The sequence below is a fragment of the Sinocyclocheilus grahami genome, unplaced genomic scaffold, assembly GCF_001515645.1.
Source record: "Sinocyclocheilus grahami isolate Dianchi unplaced genomic scaffold, SAMN03320097.WGS_v1.1 scaffold107.1, whole genome shotgun sequence".
Classification (NCBI taxonomy): Eukaryota; Metazoa; Chordata; class Actinopteri; order Cypriniformes; family Cyprinidae; genus Sinocyclocheilus; species Sinocyclocheilus grahami.
In genome coordinates, this window is record NW_015505286.1 from 28015 (window position 1) to 55593 (window position 27579).

Here is a 27579-nt window from a genome sequence, read left to right on the forward strand (position 1 = left end):
CACACACATCTCAGTCACTCACTTTCCGGTCTACCGTTCACTCCTATGAACTCTACTGAATTCTCCTAGAAAGACTCACCTTCTGTTCCTCCCGCGATCCTCCAACGACTCCTTGGAATCTGTTCCACGATCTCCAACGAAACCGGCATAAGATACTCACCATCAGAACTCAGATAAGAACCCTGGAATCATTCACTGTGTTGACACTCACCTGCCTTTACCTCACCCGTTCCGTTCATCTACTTATATAAATAAACCATCCTGTTTTGCACTTACCTGTTGTGTCTGGCCTTGCTTTGTGACAGAAGTCCCATACAATTACCTCCATGGATCCTCGACCTCACACACCCGCAGAAGTCCTGGAGGAGCTGGTAAATGCCCTCCGGGCTTCTCTGCTTCCTCCGGCAACCCCCCAATCTGCCTCTGTCAGTCCCATGGCCATGCCTGCTTTATACGCGGGTGATGCAGCTGAGTGTGGCGGCCTCCTCCTGCAAGTGGCCATGTTCATCGAGATGCAGCCACAGAAGTTTTCCACCGAACGCACTAAGGTAGCATTCCTGATATCACTTCTTAACAGAAGAGCGCTGTTGTGTGCTAAGGCCATATGGAACGCTAATAGTGCCATAATTAATTCATATGATGCCTTCACTAACCATTTCAAATAAGTCTTTGGTCACACTGCAGGAGTGCTATCTGTGTCCGACCAGTTACTGCGGCTGCGCCAAGGCACGTCTTCCATTAATGACTACACACTGCGGTTCAGAACGCTGGCGGCGACTAGCGGGTGGAATGAGGCGGCTCTACTTAGCTCTTACCGGCAAGGATTGAATCCCCGTGTACAAGCTCAAATGGCTATCTATGATGACTTCATTGGACTGGAAAGCTTCAATAAACCGAATTCCCCAGCGTCTGTCCGCATGCCACGCCACCGAAGCCGCCCACCAGTCTGTCACGCGGGTTCCGCAGTACCAGAGCCGATGCAAGTAGACACCCCTTCTGAACGTGCTCGTGGCAGGTCTGTGCCTTTACTGCGCTGCGGCGGATCATTACATCAGGACCTGCCCAGTCAGACCCCCACGTCCTGCGGTGAGTACCCTCCAACTAGACCCTGTCACTTCCACGCTATCAATGCTATCGGTACAACTACTTACCCCAGACCTTTCTGTTTCGGTTCCTGTCCTCGTCGACTCGGGCTCCTCGGGCAATTTCATATCCCAGGACCTATTGAATCGTCTCCATCTGCCCCGGAAACGCCATGCCCAGGAGCTCCGAGTCAAGACCATCCAGGGAAAACCGCTAGGACGGGGGTGGGGGAAATATCGAGCACCGGCACTAAAGCTCAAGTTTGGCACTCTACACGAGGAGGAAATCACGTTTTTGGTACTGGAGGGACCCATCGTGGATATCCTCCTGGGACGCCCCTGGCTAGTTCTCCATTCTGGCTAGTTCTCCAGAGATCAGATGGGACTCGTGTGAGGTGACTCGCTGGAGCGAGCACTGTCACCGCAACTGTCTCACGTCATTACCCACTCCGCTCCCAGGATCTCACGCTCAAGTTGCATCTACCCTCATCGAAAGCCCCGAACCTCGGGAGAAGGTCACGGTCCCATCTGATTACTTGGCGTTCCAGGATGTCTTCAGTAAGCAGGCAGCCACCCAGTTACGACCTCATCGGCCATGGGACTGCGCCATCGACTTGCTGCCTGGAGCAAAACTCACCAAGGGTAGAGTATACCCATTGTCCATCCCGGAGCGCAAGGCGATGGAGGAATACATCAAGGAGGTTCTTAACCAAGGATTCATCTGACTTTCCACGTCTCCAGCTGCTTCTAGTTTCTTCTTCGTGGGCAAGAAGGACAGGGGCTTGCGACCTTGTATCGACTATCGGACTCTGAACTCCCATACAGTGAAACTGCCCTATCCACTTCCCCTGGTCCCGGCCGCCCTCGAGGAACTCCGTGGGGCCTGCATATTCTCCAAGCTGGACCTGCGAAGTGCATACAACCTCGTTCGAATCCGGGAGGACGACGAGTGGAAGACGGCATTCATTACACCATCTGGCCACTATGAGTACCTTGTAATGCCATATTGGCTAGCCAATACCCCGTCGGTCTTCCAGAGATTCATGAACGAAGTGTTTTCCGGGAGTTCCTCCACCGCTCTGGGATTGTCTACATCGATGATATACTCATTTACTCCCGGAACGTGGCCGACCATCGGCAACATGTTCAGCAGGTCCTACAGAAGCTCCGTCAACACCATCTTTTCTTAAAGCTGGAGAAATGCGAATTCCATCGCCCCACGGTGCATTTCCTGGGTTACATCATCGGCCAGGAAGGAATTCAGATGGACCAGGGGAAGGTTGATGCAGTCAAGGAGTGGCCTCTTCCCCAGACCGTAAAGGAGCTCCAGAGATTTCTAGGATTCGCTAACTTCTATCGTCGATTCATCAAGGATTTCAGTTCCCACACTGCCCCTTTGACTTCCATGCTCCGAGGAAAACCCAAGTCCCTGTCCTGGACCACCAGCGCCCACGAAGCTCTCACTAAGCTCAGAACAGTCTTCAGCATGCAATCTGGACACCCAGGCAGCCAACGGACCCTCTCGTTCCTCCAAGCTCGGTATTGGTGGGCCAGTATGACCTGTGATATCATCAGGTACGTCCGCAGTTGCTCAGTCTGCGCCATGTCCAAGACCCCTCATCACCTCCCCGTAGGCAAGCTAGTGCCCCTGCCGATCCCACATCGACCCTGGTCTCACCTGGGAATCGATTTTGTGACTGACTTACCCAACTCAGACGGGTATATCTGCATCTTGGTAGTCGTAGATCATTTTTCCAAAGCCTGTAAGCTAATCCCCCTCAAAGGACTTCCAACCGCTCTCGACACTGCAGAAAGTTTGTTCACACACGTCTTCAGAAACTTTGGAGTCCCCGAGGATGTAGTCTCCGACAGGGGACCTCAATTTATCTCCCGCGTTTGGAGGGCATTCTTCCGGCTCCTAGGGGTCACGGTCAACTTATCCTCAGGCTACCATCCCCAGACAAATGGCCAGACTGAGCGGAAGATCCAGGAACTCGGGCGTTACCTCCGGGCATACTGTCACGACGACCAACACAGCTGGAACCGTTTCCTCCCTTGGGCCGAGTATGCACAGAATTCCCTGAGACAGACCACCACCGGCCTCATGCCGTTTCAGTGCATACTCGGTTAACAGTGCATACTCGGCATACTCTTCCCGTGGACAGGAGAACCGTCTGAGGTTCCAGCTGTAGACCACTGGTTCCGAGTGAGCGAGAGAGTGTGGAACTCAGCTCACCTCCATCTCCAACGTGCAGTGCAGAGGCCTTCGCAGATGCTCAGCGTACTTCCACTCCCACTTACCATCCAGGAGAGAACGTATGGCTGTCCAACCGGGATCTGCGCCTCCACCTGCCCTGCAAGAAGCTGAGTCCCCACTACATTGGTCCGTTCCCGATACAGAGGCAGATCAACAAAGTCACTTATGAACTCCAACTCCCACCCAGGTACCGAATTCACCCCTCTTTCCATGTTTCACTCCGTAAACCTCATTCTCCCGCTGCTCCAGGACCCACCGAACCCGAAGAAACCTCCTCCTCCAGAAATCCTTGACCAACCATCCATCTACCTGGTCCGAGACATCCTGGACTCACGGCGACGGGGTGGTCGGCTGGAATATTTGGTCGACTGGGATGGTTATGGACCGGAGGAACGTTCCTGGGTGGCCAGGGACGACATTCTGGACCCTTTGCTACTAGAGAACTTCCATCGCACCCATCCTGGTCGCACCGCACCTAGAAGCCACCTTGAGGGCGTCAGGAGCCGCCCCTGGAGGAGGGGGTAATGTCAGGGATTCATCACAGTCACTTCAGTCAACATCCAGGATAATCACCCGCTCACAGTCACCTGAGTTCTGATCACCCGCACCTGCTGTCACCAATCAAGCCACTCTACAAATACACACACATGTCAGTCACTCACTGTCCGGTCTACCGTTCACTCCTATGAACTGTTCTGGACTCTCTCTACTGAATTCTCCTAGAAAGACTCACTTTCTGTTCCTCCCGCGACTTGTTGATGCTTTATTTTTCATTAATTTAGCCACTGTATTAAATAAGTACCTGGGGTTATGTTTGTTTTCTTCTAAAAGAGACGAAAAGTACTTTCCCGCCAAGCAATACGAAATCCCTCTAGTTATGTTTTCCTCCAGGTGCACTCAATTTTCCGGGCTACTCTCTTTAGGGTGCGAGTGTGCTCATTATACCACAGTGTCAGACTGTTTCCCTTAATCTTCCTTAAGAGTAAAGGAGCAACCGTATCTAAAATGCTAGAAAAGAGAGAGTCCATAGTTTCTGTTACATCATCAATTTGTTCTGAGGTATTGGATATGCTAAGGAATTGAGATAAATCAGGAAGATTACTTACAAAGCAGTCTTTTGTGGTAGAAGTGATGGTTCTACCATACTTGTAACAAGGAGTAGAATTTACAGTTTTAGCTATATGAAGTTTGCACAAGACTAGATAATGATCTGAGATATCTTATATGTCTGAGATATAGCTTGGCTGTATAATTTCATCATCGACACCATCAACATCAATTCCATGTGACAATATTAAATCTAGAGTATGATATTGACAATGAGTAGGTCCTGACACGTCCAATAGAGTTCAGAATGTCTGTGAATGCTTTATCGTTATTTATCATTAACACTTGTTTCTCTGGATAATGTTATATGAAGCACCATTACTTCAAACAAGTTATACTTGAAGCCTGCCCTCTGAGAAATACTGAAAATATTGTTATCAATTATAGAAACACTTCCCCCTTTACCTTTTGGACGTGGCTCATGTTTATAACAGTAATCTTGGGAGGTAAACTCGTTTAAAATAATGTAATCATCAGGTTTTAGCCAGGTTTCTGTCAAACAGAGCACATCTAGGTTATGATCAGTGATCATATTATTTACAAAAAGTGCTTTTGTAGAAAGGGACCTGATATTCAATAAGCCAAGCTTTATAATTTGTTTATCCATATTACATCTGTTTTTTATTTGTTGAACATCAATTAAATTGTTACTCTTAAATTGGTTTGGACGTTTTTTCTAGTTCGGGGAACAGTCACAGTCTCTATAGTGTGATATCTAGGTGAAAGAGTCACTATGTGCTGAGAATTAACTGATTTCTGTGACGTGAGGTGGCTAGCAGATGGTCGGATTAGCCAGTCTGTCTGCTTCCTGACCTGGTCCCCAGTTAGTCAAGTACAAACTCTAAGACTATGTGCCATATTTCTAGACAGAAGAGCGGCACCACCCCAGGAGGGATGAAGACCATCTCTTTTCAACAGGTCAGGTCTGCCCCAAAAACTCGTCCAATTGTCTATGAAACCTATGTTATTCTGCGGGCACCACTTAGACATCCAGCCATTGAGTGACGACAGTCTGCTATCACCACGGTAAGCAGGGAGGGGACCAGAGCATATTACAGTGTCTGACATCGTACTTGTAAGTTCGGACACCTCTTTAATGTTATTTTTAGTGATCTCCGACTGGTGAAGTCGAACATCATTAGTGTGAATAACAATCTTACTGAATTTTCGTTTAGCATTAGCCAGCACTTTTAAATTTGCCAAGATGTCAGGCGCTCTGGCTCCCGGTAAACATTGGACTATGGTGGCTGGTGTCTCTATTTTCACATTCCGTACAATAGAATCGCCAATAACTAGAGCACTTTGATCAGGTTTCCCAGTGGGTGCGTCACTGAGTGGTGAGAACCTGTTTGATCGGAACGGAAGAGCGGTGTTTTGACCCACGACTATGCCTCCTCACTGTCACCCAGTTGCCCTGCTGTAGAGGCATTGTAACCGGAACTGAACAATGTACAGGACTCCCTGAGCTAGTCGCATCCAAAGCCGTATCTAGAGTCCTCACATTCTTACTGTCCTCAATTAAAGTTTGGATGCGTGTCTCAAATTCTGAAATCTTCTCTGTCAGCCTAACTATTTACCTGCATTTATCACATGTGAATCCCTCGTCGCCAACAGAGAGAGCTAAACTATACATGTGGCAAGCGGTGCAAACAACAATAGCAGGAGAAGAAGCCATTACTCACCATGATTGATGAATGATTCTGACTTACCACTGTTGTTTGATGACAGTGGTAAGATACAATTATATGATTATGAATCATGGTGTGTCTGGTGGAGTCAAGGTGCCCTCTCTGCTCTTTCTTGCCCTGTATTCTGCCTTTCATATTCTCCGGTTTTTTCCTTGCTGCTCTCTTTTCCCTCTCTGAGAGATCTCCTATTTTCAGTCTTTTTTTGCACTGAATGTCTTTTAAAAAGGTCTACTTTTTCTTTTGAAGGTACTCTGCTCTTCGAACTGGGTCTGCATCTCTGCGCTGTCTATAAAGACGCTGCTTTTCAGCAGCAGTTACTCTTGCCATACCTGACAAGAGAGATACAATTATATGATTATGAATGTCCTATGTGTTTTATTAAAAATACAACATTTCTGTATATTGTCTGTGGTGTTAACAGGAAAGACAGTAAGACCACAGACAGTAACACCACAGACAAATTAGATGAAAAATAGATGGAAACAATCTGAGAAGGAGAGGAGGAAGAGTACATGTAAGAAGTGGAGGATGAGGAGGGAAAGAGCAAGGTTTAGAGAGTGTTATCAAGGCTGGATCTGTCAGACCAGAGGGTTTTTTCTCTTTGTCTAGCAAAAAAGACAACATTACTTGTGATGTGGACAAAGTCCTCAGGCCGGACTCAAGCACAAAGACATGATGCTGAGACAGAATGAATCTCTCATTGACCCTGATTTTACAATTGCACAACTTACAGTATTTGAGTGTACTGTAACATGCTATTCATTTAGAGTTTTATTTGACCTTTTTGGCCATTGCAGTTGGACTGCAGTATTTTTGCAGTATCCAAGTGCTGAATACATACAAATATTCAGTACTATTCAATATTCAGCACAATACTATTCTTGCAGTACATACAGTAGGCCTATAAAATATTTTCACCTTACTCAGTTGCAATTACTATACTTGGTCCCACTTTACATTAAGTGGCCCTAATACCTGTGTACTTACATAGTAACTAGATGTGTACATAGTATGTAACCACAGTGTAAGTACACATTGGTACATAGTATCTACAGCTCTAATGTTTGTGCAACTACACATATGTAACATCCCACTGAATGGTATGTGTAAGTACAAATGTGTAACAGGACATTGGTAACAACACTTTTTGGTAATGAAAGTACAAATGTGTAACAGGACTAACAGCACTTTTTGGTGAAGAAAGTGTTACACTTTATATTAGATTTACCATGTAATTACTCTGATGTTACACAGCAGCGGCCAGTAAGTTAGGCTTTACATATAAATTGTGGTTGGTGTCCAGAATGTTACACTTTATATTAAGTGGATACACTTTATATATAGTGGTGCACCAACTCCACCAACTCGAGATCCAAACCCATCACTTTATCAAAATTTCACCATCCAGTTAGGCTCATCAACCATAACTCCTTCAAAAACAGCTAGAAGCCTTGGAGTTGTGATTGATGATAAGATGAATTTCTCAGACCACATTGCTAAAACTACCCGATCCTGCAGATTTGCTTTATACAACATTAGGAAGACCAGGCCCTTGCTTTCAGAACATGCAACACAACTCCTTGTTCAAGCTCTTGCTCTATCCAGGCTGGACTATTGCAATGCTCTCTTGGCAGGTCTTCCAGCCACTTCTATCAAACCTCTACAATTAATCAAAAATGCCGCTGCAAGATTAATCTTTAATGAGCCGAAAAGAACGAATATCACACCTCTGATCATCAATTTGCACTGGCTACCAGTAGCTGCTCGCATTAAATTCAAGGCATTAAAGTTTGCCTACAAAACCACCACTGGCTCTGCACCCATTTACCTAAATTCATTACTTCAGAGTTATGTGCCCTCTAGAAGCTTGCGTTCTGCAAGTGAATGGCGTATTATTGTGCCATCTCAAAGAGGCACAAAATCACTTTCACAGACTTTTTCATTAACTGTTCCCTCCTGGTGGAATGACCTGCCCAACTCAATCCGAGCAGCTGAGTCCTTACCCATCTTCAAGAAACGACTAAAAACACATCTGTTCCACCTTTATTTGACCCTCTAACTCTAGCACTTTCTATTCTATTTGAATTATACTTTATCTACGTATATCTTCTTTTTTTATTTAAAAAAAAACACTAGCTTTCTATTTTTTCTATTTTATCTACTTGTTTTTCTTTGTGTGTGTGTGTGTGTGTGTGTGTGTGTGTGTGTAAGTGTGCTAACCAAGACTTGTCATTTGCACATATATTGTTGCTCTTTTGTTAGTTTTGACTGCTTTTATTTTCCTCATTTTTAAGTCGCTTTGGATAAATGACTAAATGTAAATGTATTTGGTTTTATGTTGATGGTTTGAGTGATGGTTTCAAGAAATGTGTTTAGGCAATTCAGAAAAACTGTAATGTGCCTTTGACAAATGCCTTTAGACAGGTGTACAGTTGGTAAGAGTCAATAAATGTTCAAGAGCTGCTTCAGAGGCAATTTCGTAGTGCTCAGTCAAGTAATTGTCCTAGCAAGAGCCTGACAAGAGACCCAGAAAACAGCAATCCCCATGACAATAGGTGTATTTTTTGTTTTTAGGAATACAATTAGGCGTTTTGTGTGTGTGCGTGCGTGTGTGTGTGTGTGTGTGTGTGATTAGTTCACCAAAAGAACGGGTTCAAAGAAAAGATTAGTTTGCCTGAGGCTCTGGATAGTAATTGTGTTGTAAATAATTTTCAGTTTCTTCCACAGACTGATCGTTTCGCATCATAAGACCTCAATTTAAAAATGAACAGTGAATTAACAGCAAATTTTAATTTTTGGGTGAAATATCCCTTTAATTCAGTCCAAGATTTGTTCTTATTAGATGGCCAGTCAATGTAATCATATAAAAAAATTACTGAAAGTTAAGTGTCTTTCAGAGTAGAGTTGCCATTTAGCCAGTAGCAGACAAATGGTTTATGAATGGCCTTAAGCATAATGAAAGTCATTCTTGATAGGACCTTTTTAAAGGGGTCATGACCTGTGAAATCATAATTCCCTTGATCTTTTGACATATAATAACATAACATATAGGTCAATGTACTATAAAAACATCCTGTAAATTTCAGAACTTAAATCTAAATTGTTATTTCAAAAACAGCTTTTATTGAAGTCAAGCTTTTTTGACATTTGACAAGAATTTGTGACATTATGATGTCATAGTGCGATGACAGACCGCCTCTGCAGAAGATCAATGCCTACTTCTACATTATTGCCTCTTTCGCCCTACCCACTGATTCGCACGTGTAGTAGGAGGAGAGGAAATATTGAGCGATGCAAACACAGGATTACTCCATCAACAACACCATAGAGATGCCTCCGATGAATACAAGATGCTATGTAGTGTAATGGCGCTTTTCCACTGCATGTTACAGCACGGTACGGCTCGGTACGGTTCACTTTTGGGGGGTTTTCCACTGGGTACAGTACCTGGTACCTGGTACTTTTTTTAGTACCACCTCGGTTGGGGTTCCAAGTGAACCATACCATTACCAAAACGTGCGCACCTTTTTTTTAACAACCAAAAATGTTTGTTGTCTGTTGCAGAAGAACAGACGTTCCTCTCGTTGATAGCAGAGGAGCGGATCCAGCGAGAGCTTGATGGGGCGACGCGGAATGAAAAAGTTTTTTTTAGGAGTCGTGGTAGGAGAGGCGATGCAACTATAACGACATGTGAATAATCCCGCCCACTCTAAAGTGGTACTGAACTGCAGTGGAAACGCAAACCGTGCCGAGCCGAACCGTGCCGTACCATACCGTACTGAGCCGTGCCGAGCCGAGTCGTACCACGCAGTGGAAAAGCTCCATAAGTCTTTGAATTGCCTTCATTGTGATCCTAACACAGTATCTATATCGGACTCAAGCGTTGTTGCATTGCATCGGAAATCCATTTCTCTTTCATGTCAGAAGCAGCGCTGCTTTACTTTACTGCAGATTCATTTTTTAACAAGACAGTTCGACGCAGGCTTTTCAGAGAGACTGCAAGTAAAAGATGATGTAGTGCTGAGTCTGACTATATTGGATCCAACAGTAATGTCACAACACATAAGTGTGAGTAAATGTGTTGCATTGTCTGTTCCAGATCGTTTGATTTATACCTAATATTTATGTTTTTAACCCAAATGATCCATGTTGTTTTCAGAGTACATCACAGCAGCATCCATCTATTATTTTAATATGCAAAACTGTTAGCCAATCATAGCTGTGGGCATTTACTTCTGATTCTTGAATGCTCCTCCTATAAAAACAGACTGTTCTGCAGAGAGGGTCAAAAACAGGACAGAAAATAGCCTATTACTTCTATATTATGATGTTTTTTATGTAAAAAATCTTGCGAGCATTATAAGTGGACCTCAGAGAATATTATAAAATAATTCAAAAAATGCAGTTCATTAACCCTTTAAAACATACAGTGTTGTCTGATTCAGTGTTAATTCAGAATTATTTATATACTGTTGTAGTTTTTCATTAATATTTTAAATTAGTGTTTATTTTTGTTTTATCCCCTTTCATTATTTTTTATTAGTTTTTTGTTTACATATTGCTATTTAAGTTTAGTTTATTTTTATTTCAGTTTAAGTTTTAATTTACTTAGTAATGTTAATGCTTCAACTTCAGTTCAAGGCAAAATTTCTAATTTTTAAAAAAAGTTTTTAATTATAATATTTATATTTTATTTTACCTTTATTTCAATTAAAAATAAATTAATGATAATATAATTGATCTGAATCTGACTCTTTTGGGTCGGTTTACATTTTTATTGAAATTGTTTAATATTGAAATCTATTTCATGAATGAGGCCCATTTAAAGTAATCAGGATATTTTTTCCTATGTTCCCTTTATTCTCATAGCTAATTAGGACACCGTGTTGGATTTAACTTTGTGATATTTGTTTTTTTGTTTTAGTATAAAAACAGGTATAACATGTTAATTTTACTTATATTTCCTAAAATACAAAAAGCTGCACTTGATCCTCCAAGTATAAACGTGGGTTATGTTGATCTTTATTTACACTATCTGAGATAGAGATATAAGATGAGCTCAGCAGTTACAGTAAAGAGGCCCAACGGTGCTGCAAGACTGCCGTTCAAGTTAGACACATTCACGGCACTCTATAATATCAAATATCCAAGTTCTCAATCTGTATGGTATGGGAGCAATGTGATTCAATTCCAGTAAGGTGAAAAAAAAACTAACTGACAAACCCTCAAGATTCAAAGTGGTACTGCTCTTCACACAAACTTGACCACAAATACTCAAAGAGAGCAAAAGAACCGTGTAAACCTATCTCTGTAAGCTGAGGTAAGTTCAAGTGTTCGTTTTTTAAATAATTTTGGTTTTAGTTAGTTAAGTGATGCTATAAAGAGTGTGACGTCATGATTGACAGCTTCTCTGAGTGAACTGAGGTGCCAACGGACTTTTTCGGGATCTTTAGGAGGATATTGGAGTTGTATTTACCTTATTTTAACAATCCTCTCAGCAGATAAAAATTGGAGCAGTCAGGCTAATTAAAACGGGGTCAGGGGCGTGTGCTTGCAATCGACTCTGCGGGAGTGTGGGCGGGACGCGGCTCCACTTTGCTTGCTACTGCGCAGACTCCGGTCCCAAATCAGCACAATATGGCCGCGCCCTGTTGGGACAATGGCGGCTTCAATTTCCTTCAATGGAAGAGATTGAAGGTGCGTCATCCATCTTTTTTTACAGTCTATGGTCTTGACAAGAAGTTAAAGTAGATCATAAAGTGTCAGTTGCTGTATTTACATCCAGAGATAAGAAATGGGTCGGTGAGGGAAGAGAGGACGACACTACAGAGGAAAGATGGAAGGATGAAAGGGAGCGTAGGTTTTGCCTAAAAGTAACTGGTAGAGGAATTGATAGCACACAGGTAGTAATATGCAGGTTAAATGTAATAAAGAAATGAGCAGAGATGTCTAGAGGTTTTACCAAATGTTGTCTGTGATACAATTGACCTATCGGTAAGCCCCTCCCCTTTAAACGCAGATGAGCCAATGGCAGTCGAGTATCAGTTGCACGGGGAGCGGAACTCGGACATCTTTAGGTTTCAGCACCATAGACAAACACTGGAAGATCCGATGCTTGCATCGGTTTAATGGTGTTTATGCTACAAAAATGGAAAAACAATGTGCCTAGGGTTCTTGTAACACTAATTCCAGTTATCCTGAGAGGATAGGCAATGCAATTTATTTTATTCCATTTCCTAAATCCAACCAAAACAGAGCAAAATGTCCCTAAGCATTCAACCCCAATCACAATGAAGACAAAAACGTTCTGGTTGTCATACTCTCATTAAGTTACACTTTTCATCTGCTTAAGCAGAACGTTAATGTCTTCAGCAAGGTATCTCTGGCTAAAACTAGGTAACGTTAGCGTTAAAGTTAGTGAGTCCATGCTAACGTACAAACCTAAATAGCGAACTGTTCTCACGTCTTGTACCGTAAGTCAAAAACACATAAACGAAGGTCTATATTAGAGTGCCTCTCCATATTAATCTGGTTAAATGTAAATTAATTTAATCTAACTCTGCGGTACATGAACAGTGTTGATCCGGGATGTTGTCATTGCGATCTTGACGACCGTAACATAATTCTCCTATTTGCATTGTGATCTGTATTTTTACATTTTTATTTTAATAACTTTTATATATCCCTCCATGGCCTATTCAAGTCCCATTTGAAGATCCAGCTGTGTCCCAAATTTATCAGAAACACCTCGGAAGAAAAAAATACACTTACTTGAGATGATTTTTTTTTTTAATATCTCTGAAATAAATTATTGTATTCTTGAAAACAATCTTTTATTGTACTATTGAATAAAATATTAGTTAGCTGGTGTGTGTGTGGTGGGCGTTCTGGCGCAATATGGCTGCTGTCGCATCATCAAGGTGGATGCTGCACATTGGTGGAGATTGAGGAGATTCCCCCTTCCATGTAAAGCACTTTGAGTACCCTGAAAGGCACTATATAAATGTAACGAATTAATAATTAATTAATTAAAACAACCTTTTATTGTACTATTGAATAAAATATTAGTTAATTATCAAAGAAAGAAAAAAATTAATAGCCATAATATGGACTTTTGTAAATTCTGTGATACTGTGATGCTCAGATACTCTGATTTCCTTCTCACATTGCTGATTTCACCATTAACTCTTCACCTGAACAGTTTATGTTGCTGTATATGGTCTCATTGTAATCCTTGGCCATTAAAACATAGGGGTAGACATAACCTTTTGTTATCACATTTGGTTCAGGAGATATCACACAAAATACATAATTTGGTTATGGCAGAAAGTAAAATGGTCGCCGTGGCAACCACGAGGTGTTTTTGCAATGGCTCCATTTCTGAAAATGTTCAGGGCCCTAACCTGTACAATTGTACCAAGTTTCATGCTTTTATGAAAAAGTGAACATATCACCTCAAATTTTGCACATATCACCTGGACTATGTAAGAATTTCATATAAAGGTGATGTTTACATATAATAGAGATTTCAAAAAATGCCATTATAAAGGTAAAAATCCCCTGGAAGTCAGTTTAAGGTTGGAAAAGTGGAAAAGTTCATTTCTGTCATGGACTAACCACCGAACACAATGTAAAGAATATGATAAAACGTCAAGAGTAATTTGTCCACGACAGGCCTAAGTCAGCCAAGGTACCAGCACAAAAACACACTCAGCTAAATATTGTTATTATTGTTATTTGTTTTTTTTAATCATTAAATATTATTATTTTTTGTCAATATTGCAGTGTTAATTTTGACAGGCATTTTTTATTTAGTCTTAGTCTTTATCTTGAGACGAAAATGATTAATAGTCTTAGTCACATTTTAGTAATTTGAGTCTTTCATAGTTTTAGTCTAGTTTTAGTCGACGAAAAGTCAATGCATTTTTGTCAACTTTTAGTCATTATTCTTAGTCATTACTTTTAGTCAAACTGCAGTTACCAACATTTATTTTTGTAGCTATTTTATATGTAGTCTTCGAACAAAAATAGTCATTAATTATTCTCTCTTTAGACCAAATCAATTAAGCTTATGAGAAATTTGAATCAAGGATTGAATTTGGAAAAACTTGAATAAATTATGACAATTTTCATTTTTGGGTGAACTATCCCTTTAGCTAGTGAAAAGGGAGCAACTTATAAAAATTATAGTTGTTCATATATAACATATATAATGTATATAATTTATAATTTTTGAAAAAGAAGCTGAATAAGACAATAAGACAAATACAAAAGAGATACAAATTAAACTCATTTTCCAGATACAGGAGGTTTACTTAACATTTATTTAACATCTTTTGTTGGTTAACATTAATGACACGGATAGGTACTTAATTAGGAATGCTGTCCCTTTAAGACTGAAGGCATGCATGTAATTCTGACACACGTTCAGTTTTCACCCACCTGTTTACGTTCACTTAATCCATAACCGACTGTATTTATGTGAGATACTCTACACGATAGACATTTGGACTGCTGTGTGTGTATTTGAGCACTGAGAACTGATCGCTCGCTGTATATGAGAACTGAATAAGTGGAGCATGCTCGAGACAGAGCACTTCTATCAGCGCGATTCTGCCTATCCCACCTTCACTAACTTTAAGTTAACCGACAACGAATTGTGACTCCCGGGAAAAACAGGACGTCTGGTCACCTTATCCCTACCCCTTCGGGTGTGGAGGCCATTTTCAGATTGCTAGTTTGCATTTTTGTAGCCTATCCATCCACTGCGCCTGCCATACTGAGACTAGATATGCAAATGCCCCTTATCCAGTTGCAATCCAATGACAGGGACGCACATTTTGAAGGACAAGACAGTAGCCTATAGCAAAAGTTTTCAACCAGTACCTGTCAAGGGGGGCGCGAGCATCAGTTAATTCAACCACGGATTGACACGTTGTTATCTCAGAAACAGGCTCAGCCATCCCATTGAATCAGGTAAACTGGTTATATATTTATGTTTCAGTATAATTACGCACGCTATACCAGGGGCACCGCGCACACATCTGAAGTGCACAAACAGATAGCCTTCTCAGACAGCAGGTGAATACCTATGACTGTCTTGACAAGTATCCTTGTAAGCACAGTCGGTTGTTTTAAGTGAATGTAAACAGTAAAGGAAATATCAGATGTACATCAGTATAACGGATCCGTGCATTTCTTATATAAATGTTATTCAAAAAGAGCAAAAGAAAAATCATTCGCTGCTTTAATAGCTTTAAATTTTGTCATAGTTTTTATCATCAGATATTAGTTTTAGCTCGTCAATGTCTCGTCTTAGTTACAGAAAAAATGTTCGTTAATGAAATTATTTTTTTTTGTCGTCTTCGTTGACAAAATTAACACTGCAATATTGCACACCCCTGCCAACTATGTTATCATGTTTTAGATCACAAATTAAAAGGAATGAAGCTCTAATTTTTTAGCTCTCAAATCAAATATATGCATATTCAAATTGGGCATGTCAAGACATCCAGTTTGACATCAGTGACACCAAATCTCACATCTAGTGATCAAAACAAAAATTCTGAATATGGTTGTAATGTTGGAGAATGTGACAACGGGGTTGGTGTATCCAAGTGCAGGTTTTATTCAAAAGAGTGGTAAAAACAGGCAGAGTCAAACAACAGCTAACAAGTATAATCCAGGAAGAGACAAAAGAGTACTCCAATAAACAGGCGAAGATCAGGGCAGGCAGCAAACTAGGGATGGCTGACGTGAAACTGACATTTCAACACGGTGTCGAGATCCCGAAGCACAGATGTTTCGAAACACTGCTCCGAAGTGTGATTCGAAACACCCATGTCTGTGACACACCATGACTAAGGCAAATCAAAGCATCGGGATGTTTCACAAGTGTTTCGAGACCCGAATCTGCTTTTGATCAACAGGGTCGGGAACCAACCACACAATCGCACATCTGTCTTAACCTAACTCCCGCAAAGTATAAAAGTGGAGTTAATGCAGCAGAACAATTTATATATTTAAATAAAAATCTTTATATGTAAAAAATGCCAGGCGTTGTGGCTTGATGTCTTTTATTAATGTTAATTTTTTCATGACCAAAATAACATTCACAAAGAGTTCATTCAGTTGTCAGAGAGATGTTACAACACATTACAAGAACAGAACAATAAAAACACAACTTTCAAATATTTTTTTATAATTATATACACGCTTCACCCGGGATTCGAACCTAAAGTGACAGGTTCTGACAACATGCCAATCATGCACACTAACCACTCCCCCAACCCACATGGTGGAATGACAAGCACAACAATACTGTTTTTGTCAATGTCAATACTGTTTCAGAGCAATACATGAAAATGACCACTAGGTGTCACCGTAGAGACGGGTGTCGAATTGTTTCGAAGCCTCAGCACATTTGCTTAGACTCTTTCAGTGTTTCATGAAGCCTCGCTCTGCCCACCACTACAGCAAACAATCAGATATAAGGAAACAGTCCAGGGTCAAAACTAGGCAAGGCACGGCAACAAGGAACTAGGGATGGCTGACGCGAAACTGATGTTTCGACACGGTGTCAAGACCCCGAAGCGCAGATGTTCCGAAACACTGCTCAGAAGTGTGATTGATCGAGCTGATGAAGACAAGTTTTTTTACTTTAAATGCTTTAGACATTTAAAGTAATGCATTTCACATCATTATTCGGTGCTTTAATAATATAATTGCATTTACATTACATAATTGCATGATTACATAAACGATCTTGTGAACTGAACCAGTTCATTGAAATTAACTGTCTGAAAAAAAACAGTTTACGGAAAATAATCAGATTTTCCCATTGCCTGAGGCTATGGATTATAGGTAATGATGTAAATAATATTCAGTTTCTCGCACAGACTGATTGTTTCGCTTCATAATACCTCAATACATTGGCAATATATATATATCAGTTAATTTTGTGTTTCTTTAACAGTATCTAAAACAGTAGCTGCTGACTTGCATTTTATGAATCACTAAGGACCATGATTTCAAGTAAAATTTTTCTTGACTGTTCTACTCAAGAAAAGAAGTCACATCTTGGATGGCTTGAGGGTGAGTAAATTAACAGCAAATTTTCATTTTTGGCTGGCTTCATACTGGCTGCAGACAAAAAGTCTTGATTGTTGGTGATTTTAATATCCATGTAGATAATGGAAAAGACACATTGGAATTGGCATTTATAGAGATTCTAAACTCTACTTGTCAGGGTTCTGTCACTTCGGTCTAGTGTAATTCATGGTTTTGTGACAGAGCCCTGACACTCGCGTCATGTCATTGTTTTCATGTGAGCGTGCGGCTTCGAGTGTGCTCGAGCCGTGCGCTCTCGTCTGCGTGTACTGTTTCATGTTGGAGCGTGGTGTTCAGATCCCGGCACTCATGTCTTGAGTTTCGGTTTCGTGTCGGGGTCCGGACACTCGCGCTCCATGTTCTGTCTGTTGGGGGGGCGTGCGGTCTCGAGTTCGCTCGGCCGTGCGCTCTTCTGTCCACGTGTGTTGTGTTTTGTGAAGCACGCGGTTTGTGTTCAGCCGCGTGCTTTTCTTGTTGTCTTGTGTGAACACGCGGCTTATGAGTTTTCTCATTAGCTGCGTGTTCGTGTCTCTTGTTCTAGCACATGGCTTGTGATTTGTTTTGCTGGCCATGTGCTTGTGTTTTGTTTTGTGTGAGCACATGGCTTTTTGTCTTTGATTCGGTGTGCCATGTGCTCATGTCAATTGTCTTGACCCCTCCCATCTTGTTACCTGATTATTAGTTAATTTGTCCCACATGTGATCCCTCATTACCCTCCTCATTTGCGCTCCATTTATTCTCCTTGTGTTTGCAGTCGTGCGTGAGTTCGTCATCGTCAATCCCTGGATGTGTCCAGATCCTGCCTTGCCTTGCCTTGCCTTGCCTTGCCAGCCTGTTTTTCCCCCTCGGGGTAGTTTTTGTTGTTTTGTTTAGTTTTATTTTAAAATAAAGCCCATTCTTCTGCAGTACTGAGTCCTCGCTCCATCCTCTACCCAAAACCCTGACACTACTGGAGTTAGATGACACGTGCCAGGGTCCACTCATTGTTGGAATCAAACTCTAGATTTATTTTTGATACATAGAATCGATGTTGATGGTGCTGAAATTCTGCAGCAGTGTGATGACATTTCAGATCATTATGTAGTTTTGTGTAAAGTCCATTTAACTAAAGCTGCAAACTCAACTCCTTGTTACAAATATGGTTGAACTATCACTTCTACCATTAAAGACTAGAACTAAACTATCTTCCTCACTCATCTCAACTCCTCAGCATACCAGATAGCTAAAAATAATTTGATGTTTCCACAGAAACTATTGACTCTCTTTTCTAGCACTTTACACGTGGTTGCTCCTTTGTGCTTAAAGAAGATTAAAGGGATAGTTCACCCAAAAATGAAAATTTGCTGTTAATTTACTCGACCTCAGTCCATCCAAGATGTAGATGACTTTGTTTCTGAATAGAACAGTAAAAAAGATTACAAGCTGAAACCTTGGTCCTTGGTTGATTCATAAAATGCAAGTCAGCGGCTGCACATTTTTTGAGAAAAAAAAAGCACATCAAGGAACATAAAATACCCTTGGTATCTGAAGATATATTGAGGTCTTATGAAGCAAAACGATTAGTTTGTGCAAGAAACTAAACATTATTTATGACATTACCACCTGTAATCCATATCCTCAGTCAAACAGTCCAGAGAGATGTCCGTTTCGCAAATTAATCATTCTTTTGAACCAGTTCTTTTTAAGATTGGACTTAACCATCTGAAACAGTTTGGAGCTCAAGCAGCACAGATATACATGTTACTTAATCAAAACTCACTTTCGTATGCCTGACAGGCACTTTGACTCAAAATGAACCAATTCTGGCATATATCATCCTGTAATGCTGTTTTTTGACAACTCATTCAGCGCTCCAGTTCCTCCAACAGTACACTGAACTAAGGAAATAGTTCCAACACCGACCAAAGACTGATGAGCCGGTGATATGCGCATGCGTGAACCTAACACTTGAATGAAGGAGCAAAATTAAAGTTTTAATGGTTTCTCATTATTTATGAAAAAAGGTGAGCTGATGAAGACTAGTTTATTTACTTTAAATGCTTTAGACATGTAAAACACCCACATTTCACATCATTATTCAGGGCTTTAATAACATAATTGCATTTACATTACATAACAGCATGAGTATTCTAGTGTTGTCGGTTATTGTGAATGTTACCCCGAGTGTGTGTCTGTCTCTGCCTTGTTGTCGCTACATTAAATATACTTATTTTGTATCCTTGTCGTCCTCGTCATCCTGCCTGCCTCCACACACCTGGTCCGTGACAGGTAACTGCTGACTTGCATTTTATGAATCACTAAGGACCATGATTTCAAGTAAATATTTTCTTGACATCTAGGATGGCTTGAGGGTGAGTAAATTAACAGCACATTTTCATTTTTGGGAGAACTATCCCTTTAAGGAAAACAATCCGATGCAGTGACATAACAAGCACACTCACGCCCTAAAGAGAACAGCCCAGAAAATGGAGTGTATTTGGAAGAAAACAAAACTACAGGTTTTTCAAATTGTGGAAGGATAGTGTTTCTGCCTACATAAATGCCTTAAAAACGGCAAGATCTGCTTTATTTTTCGACTCTTTGTCCCCAACTAAGCAAGCCACAAAAAAGGGAAGGGAAACTAAGACAGAAAAATAGAAATAAAAAAGAAAACGTATTTTCACAAACGTTGGAAGACGATTTAAAATAAAAAAAACAGCTAAATACAGAATGAGAAACCATTATTAATATGCTACAAAGCACGCTGGTCTACCAGCATCTGTGACATGCGCCTCTTACCGTGTGGTAATGTTATGCTGGCGCCATCAATTATGGCTTGAGCAAGTTCATGGTCATTGCTCTCAAAGGCCTGGGCAGCTGCCTTAAGTGCATCCCAAATTTCCTTGCGGCCTTCAAAAGCCGGTGCGGTATCCCAGAATTCATCACGCTTGCTGCGCAGCTGCCCATCAGTCATTGGGTAGTCGCTCTTCCATTTGGGCTTCTCTCTCTTCAGGGGCTGGTTTCGCCCCAGTGCAACTGCAAAACATAGACAAACAGATCAAGATCCAACAGGATGTTTAAGATATGTACTATTACTGTATGCCAATAATGTAATAAAGCAAATTATGTAAATGTGAATGCCTGAAACCTCCTTAAATCTGGTAAAAGCACTGTAACATAGTGCCACAGTTCTTGCGGCTTATATAAAATGTTAGCAACAGCAATATAACAACAAAAGGAGTGGTGTAATGTAACAAAGTAATAATAATTTGTTACAGTACTTAAGTATTTTTGGGAGTATCTGTACTTTACTTGAGTTTTTATATTTCAGCCAACTTTTACTTTTACTCCTCTACATTTCCTAATTAAATTGTATACTTTTACTCCGATACATTTCCCCGAAGCATATTCATTACTTACTACAAAATAGTCAGAAGTCAGAAGAACACGGACTGCAGGAAAGCAAGTTAGACTCATGCTCATGTGCAAACAAGTGCGCGCACAACCACGGATGATTCCTTTTCCACTCAATTCGAGTCTGGGGTGTGTGATACAGCATCGTCTGCGATAATATGGCAATAAAAACTCATTCTGATTCTGATTCTGACTCTACCGTGCGACCGAAGAGTGTAAAGACCATCGACTCTACCGTGCGACCGAAGAGTGTAAAGACCATCGACTCTACCGTGCGACCGAAGAGTGTAAAGACCATCGACTCTACCGTGCGACTACACCGGGCAGGGACACCGGCAAAGGATAAGTATCGCTTTTTATTTATCCTCTTTCCTACTACTAGTTTCACATCTGTTTCAGTTTTTATAACCATTCCTTACTATGTGTAAGTAAGTTGTGTGTATGTTTGACAATGTTATTTTTTAGGATTATTGATAAACTACTGTCGTTTGATTTGTATTATTTGTATTTGTTATTTTAATTTTACAGATGTCGCAAGTATTGAGGGAGCGTGCAATTGGCATGCTGACTGTTGCCCGTGAATTGAATGTTCATTTCTCTACCATAAGCCATCTCCAAAGGCGTTTCAGAGAATTTGGCAGTACATTCAACCGGCCTCACAACCGCAGACAACGTGTAACCACACCAGCCCAGGACCTCCACATCCAGCATCTTCACCTCCAAGATCGTCTGAGACCAGCCACCCGGACAGCTGCTGCAACAATCGGTTTGCATAACCAAAGAATTTCTAAACAAACTGTCAGAAACCGTCTTATTGATGGCATTTTGAATGCACAAAGATACCGTGACGAGATCCTGAGGCCCATTGTTGTGCCATTCATCCATGACCATCACCTCATGTTGCAGCATGATAATGCACGGCCCCATGTTGCAAGGATCTGTACACAATTCCTGAAAGCTGAAAACATCCCAGTTCTTGCATGGCCAGCATACTCACCGGACATGTCCCCCATTGAACATGTTTGGGATGCTCTGGTTCGGCATCTACGACAGCGTGTTCCAGTTCCTGCCAATATCCAGCAACTTCGCCATGGGGTGTGAAGTAACGAATTACAAATAGCCTACTCACGTTACAGTAAGTAGTTTTTATCAGTAATTGTACTTTTTTGAGTAGTTTAAAAATTGTGTACTTTTACTTGAGTACATTTTAAGTGATGTATCGGTACTTTTACTCCGCTATTTTCCTGTTTGTGGTCGATACATGCTTATTTTAATAAAAATAAATTTATCCATCAACGTGATTGGATAGAGAGTAATAGGTCTCGTGACTTTCGTCAAATCAAATTGTGCATAGAAAACTTTAACCGCCAACTGTTTATCATGGCTGCTGGAAGCGCATTTTTCAAGCATCAATTCAATCGCATCTTCCTCTAACTTAATATGTTAAGGTAAATTTCGGATTTCTGCTTACTAAATGATTTGTATATATGCTTGCCTATCTACACGGCCTGAAATTTGGTGTGTACTTGAACTCCCGCAAGTGCCACGTTCGGTACATTCCTACTGACTTATGAGACGCGTGAAATGCGCTGCCTCGTCTCTCTCTCTCATGCGTTCTGCAGCAGTCACTTGGAAACTTTTGAACAAGTTTTTTTTATTCAACTTCACAAGGATAAAAGTGCACCTAGTTGAAGAAACGCCCATATATAAATGAAATATGACAGACATCATCTTAAACAGGGTTTTATGCCTCATATAATCATATATAAAAAGGGCTAAACATGTATAAAAAGAAAAGAAACCACAGTAGACTGCTCAAGTATTCTGACATTTGTGACAGCTAGCAAATAAGAAAAATTAAGAAAAACATGATTGTTTTGGACGCTTTCCATGATCAAGATTTCACCAAGCACAGTGGCAGAAATACACTTTGACTCAATACAAACAATTTGCAGTGTAAATATGCTAAGAGCCGCAACAATAATCCTCTATTCCTAGAAGAAGAAAAAAACGTTATTGTCTCTTAGATGGCTGTTGAGCATGCTGACTTCCCTCAGGGCACACATATCTTCATGCTGCAGACAGAAAATCTATAGCCTGATTAACATCACAGTTCCATTTCCTGTTTAGTAAATTATGCACTAATTAAAAGTAAAAGTAAAATGGACGGGTGACCACATTAATCTAATTCATTAGAGAGGCACCATGGCATTTCAAATGCTGTCGTTAGTGTGCCCCAGGAGAGGGGCTGCTCATCTTAGTCTTGTAAGAAGGGCCGGTTGCTGACTGACAACACACAGCTTTAAGTTGTGGATGCTGAACCTTTGTGAGATTCCAAATCCATCTACTATTTCTTATTAGCTTCTTGTGTAAGAAGTAAATGAGCTTAAGCTTGATTGACAGTTTGATTGCGCATGGTTGCCAGGTTGGGAAAAATAAGTAAACCACTGGGCATAAAATGTATTGATTTAAGAGAAAAGCTCTGATTGGGGGATTTAAACTCTTGACATCTAGCAACTAACACCATGGAATCTTGTGGAGGCTTGTTACCAATGCAAGACAAGGTAAATTGCAAATTAAAATAAAACATTTTCAGGATAAATAACCAGCAGGCAAATATCGCAAACAATTATGTTGACAATCAATCAAGAAGCAGAAATTGTGATCACTTAACACATTGTAAGTGTGTCAAACGTGGCTAGTAGACAAATATTGCAAAAGACGAGCTTAAAACTCTAAAGTTCAAATAATAAGGAATAACTGACAACAGGCCGTTGAATCATCGAAAAATAATTTACATGGCACAGACTGACATTACACTTTGGTGTGCATTATTTTTTAATATTTTGACTGCCTGTGGTCAATTATTTTGCTTATACCATGGTTACCACATCTGAAGACACTGATGTTTTTTGTTTGTTGTTGTCTCATACTTTTAGATATGCTGTTATTTGTAAATGCTACTGCTTAATATATGGTTTTATCCTGATTAAAGCTTTAATACAGTACGGCAACTGCACGCACAATGACCATGTTTAACGTTTCTCATAGCTATGTGAAAATAAGTGTATAATTGGAACAGTTCATTGTTGGAGCTGAGCTGAATGAGAGAGTGTGACACGGGTGGCCATAAAAGCAACACAAACCTTTCCAACTTCAAAAGTAGTTATCTCCACCATCCTGCCCAGATCAGACTTCCATCCTCGCACCATACAAAGAGTAAACAGACATCTCACATAGATGTGCTGGAATGCCAAATGTTCACCTGGCACATCATCCTACACTGGACCTCGGCCACCTCTACGACCATGTCCACCTCCGTAAAGACAGTGTTTGTATGTTTGCCAAAACCCTTAAAGACGTGACCCTGGGCCGAACCCCTGGCAACCCCCCAAAGAGCGCCAGAGCAGCCACTACCCTTCAGTCAGTGAGACGCTTTCCCCCAACAGCACCACAGAACATCACCTCTCCAGGCTCGGCTGAGCAGTACTGTACAAACCCTACCCACAGGCCTGCACCCTATGACCAAGCCACTATGCCCCCACCCCACCACCCTGGACCTGTACCTCGACCTGGACCTCAACCTGAACCTGTACTTCGACCTCAACCTCCACAGCCTGCTCTCTACTACCATCAGCCTACACCGAGCAGCTGAGACCCCAGCAACAGTACCTTGCACCACAGGGCCCTCTCTCCTGGGACCAACATCAGCACAACCACAAAAGACCCAGACCAGCTCCAGCGAGGAACAACAGCATCTCAGCAGAGGAGCAGCCTGGTCCACACCCCCACCGGCCTGAACAGCAAGAGCAGAGGAGTTATGCCGCAGCCCTAAAAGGGCCAAACCACACTAACCTAGTAGAGATTAAGGACCTGCTCAGACTTATACGCACACGGCTGGAACAGTAGTAGTGAGTAAAAGACATACACACAATATATGTATATATTTTAAAAAATTTAGATCTATGTTTACACATGTACTCTTTGATCCTTGATACTGTGTTGGACTTGGGTTTGCATCACTCTAGAGCAGGGGTGGCGAACGTCGGTCCTGGAGAGCTGCAGCCCTGCAGAGTTTTGCTTCAACCCTAATCTAACACACCTGAACAAGCTAATCAAGGTCTGAAGGGTTATTAGAAAGCTACAGGCAGGTGAGTTTTAATTAGGGTTGGAGCTGTACTCTGCAGGGCTGCGGCTCTCCAGGACACGGAGTTCGCCACTGCTGCTCTAGAGCAATATTAAGATTGTTGAATTTTTACATTTGTTGACTAAATGAGATCATTCATTATTACAATGTGGAACATACAAGGTTCATGCAAGTTTTGGTTCCAAAACCCAAACCTCAGATTTTAGAAAAAAAACATATCAGACATGGACACAATAATATTACAGGAAACATTGTGCAAAACTGATGAAGTCACTCTTTGTCCCCCAGGATACTGTGAAATATTTGTATCCTCTAGAAAACATGAAAAAATCACATGTGGAAGAGATTCAGGGGGCATCATAATCTGGCACAAACAAGAAATTGACAAATACATCCAAACAATTAAAAAAGAATAATCACATATCTGGCTCAAAATCAACAAGCACCTTACCCAAACCACTGAAGATGTTTTCTTATGCGCTCTCTATATTCCTCCCTCTGAATCTCCATACTATAATGATGTCTCCAACAGAAGAGGGTCTACAGCAGAACCTAGACATCCTGCACAAGTTCTATCAGACCTGGGCCCTTACTATTAATCCTAACAAAACTAAAGTACTAACATTCCAGAAAAGACCCAGATGTCAGGGAAAGAGACACAACTTCACCCTTGGTATGACCAAAATTGAAGATACCAAAAACTTCACATACCTCGGGCTGAAAATAAGTGCAACTGGTAAGCTAAATTTGGCTGTGAATGAACTGAAAGAGAAAGCAAGAAGGGCCTTTTATGCCATCAAAAAAATCTATCCAAATTGAAATACCAATTAGAATCTGGCTCAAAATATTCCAATCAGTCATAGAACCTATTGCATTATATGGCAGTGAAGTGTGGGGTCCTCTCCTAAATCACGAATTTGAAAAATCCGATTGAAGCCCTGCATGCTGTGTTCTGTAAGAGTATCCTCAGAGTACAGAGGCGCACACCGAACAACGCATGCAGGGCAGAATTAGGCCAATACCCTCTACTAATGCGCATTGAGAAAAGAGCCATCAAATTTTGGAAACACCTAAAAATGAGTGACCCCAACTTTTACCATTTTAAGGCCCTTAAAATCCATGAAGTGAACCCTGAAAAAAGTCCCCTGATTCAGATTGTCCTGAAGCTGCAAAAATAAACTAACATGACTAACAACAACCAGCATCAGGACACTGAAATATTCATCCACAAAATTCGGCCCAACCAAATTATAAAAGCACAAAAAGAAAATTATCTAACTTATTGGACTGAAACAACAGAAAAACAAAGTAAACTTGAATGTTATTTGGCCCTAAATAGAGATTACACAACTGCAGATTATCTGAGTACAGTGAAAGACTGTAAATTAAGAGGACAAATGACGAGGTACAGACTGAGCAGTCATACTCTGACTATAGAGACGGGCAGATATCGACAGCACTGGCTGCCCAAAGAGAGCCGTATCTGCCCTTACTGTAATCATGGAGAAGTAGAGACAGAGCAGCACTTCCTCACTAGCTGCCCTAACTATCAAGACATTAGAAATAAATTTTATCCCAAATTTTAAATACTTTACCCTGACTTCATGTTAAACAAGAAATCACAACTTCAATATTTATTAGGTGAAAAACAAGATTATGGAGAAGTAGAGACAGAGCAGCACTTCCTCACTAGCTGCCCTAACTATCAAGACATTAGAAATAAATTTTATCCCAAATTTTAAATACTTTACCCTGACTTCAACATGTTAAACAAGAAATCACAACTTCAATATTTATTAGGTGAAAAACAAGATTGTATCTTACTAGCAGCAAGAGAGAGAGAGAGATGCAGAGCGTGTGCAGGGCAGGGGGATGCGAGGAACAGTATTACGAACCGCTGCTTTAGAACATTGATTTTGAAACTTGTGAATCCATTAGAATCGTTAGAAGACAGAATCGCAATTCATATATGAAAAGATTTTTACATGCACCTCTAGTTTTCTCTTCCTCTTCTCTAAAGCAGCGCAGCATGGCCTCGCCCCCTTTGCTGCCTTTTCCCGAGGGAGGGGTTTATCTGGGTTTGTTACATCACAAACCCGGGAAGTAACTTGTTGTAGTCCCTTCCAGCCATTTTTGAAGGCACTAAATTGTCAGAATTTTAAAAGACGATATCTCCGTTTGCATTGAACTTTCAGCTTCGTAACTTTGATCCCACCATTTGTGTTATATATATATACAGTATAATTTTGACAAAATATTCTAATTTGTGCTTTACCTATATCCCACTACTGAACAATATCATCATATTTACGCAATTCATATATGAAAAGATTTTTACATGCACCTCTAGTTTTCTCTTCCTCGTCTCTAAAGCAGCGCAGCATGGCCTCGCCCCCTTTGCTGCCTTTTCCCGAGGGAGGGGTTTATCTGGGTTTGTTACATCACAAACCCGGGAAGTAACTTGTTGTAGTCCCTTCCAGCCATTTTTGAAGGCACTAAATTGTCAGAATTTTAAAAGACGATATCTCCGTTTGCATTGAACTTTCAGCTTCGTAACTTTGATCCCACCATTTGTGTTTATATATATATATACAGTATAATTGACAAAATATTCTAATTTGTGCTTTACCTATATCCCACTACTGAACAATATCATCATATTTATTTTTTTGTTTTTTACACTCACACAACATTTTTCACAAAAAAAAAGCACATCTTGTAATAAATTTCACGTTAAAGTGCCAATAATAGCTATGACTTTGTGACTTCCTTACATTTATTTCAATTATACATAAA

General features: G+C 40.9%; 1 protein-coding gene across 1 annotated transcript in view; it reads right to left on the reverse strand.

Annotated features, from left to right (window-relative positions):
- ubtd2 (ubiquitin domain containing 2) overlaps nt 1-27579 on the reverse strand; it is a 72774-nt gene that overhangs the window by 6511 nt on the left and 38684 nt on the right. The window contains exon 2 of the mRNA XM_016276973.1: nt 20022-20258. Within this exon, the coding sequence (XP_016132459.1) occupies nt 20022-20258 (237 nt within the window). The remainder of the gene's footprint in view (nt 1-20021; nt 20259-27579) is intronic.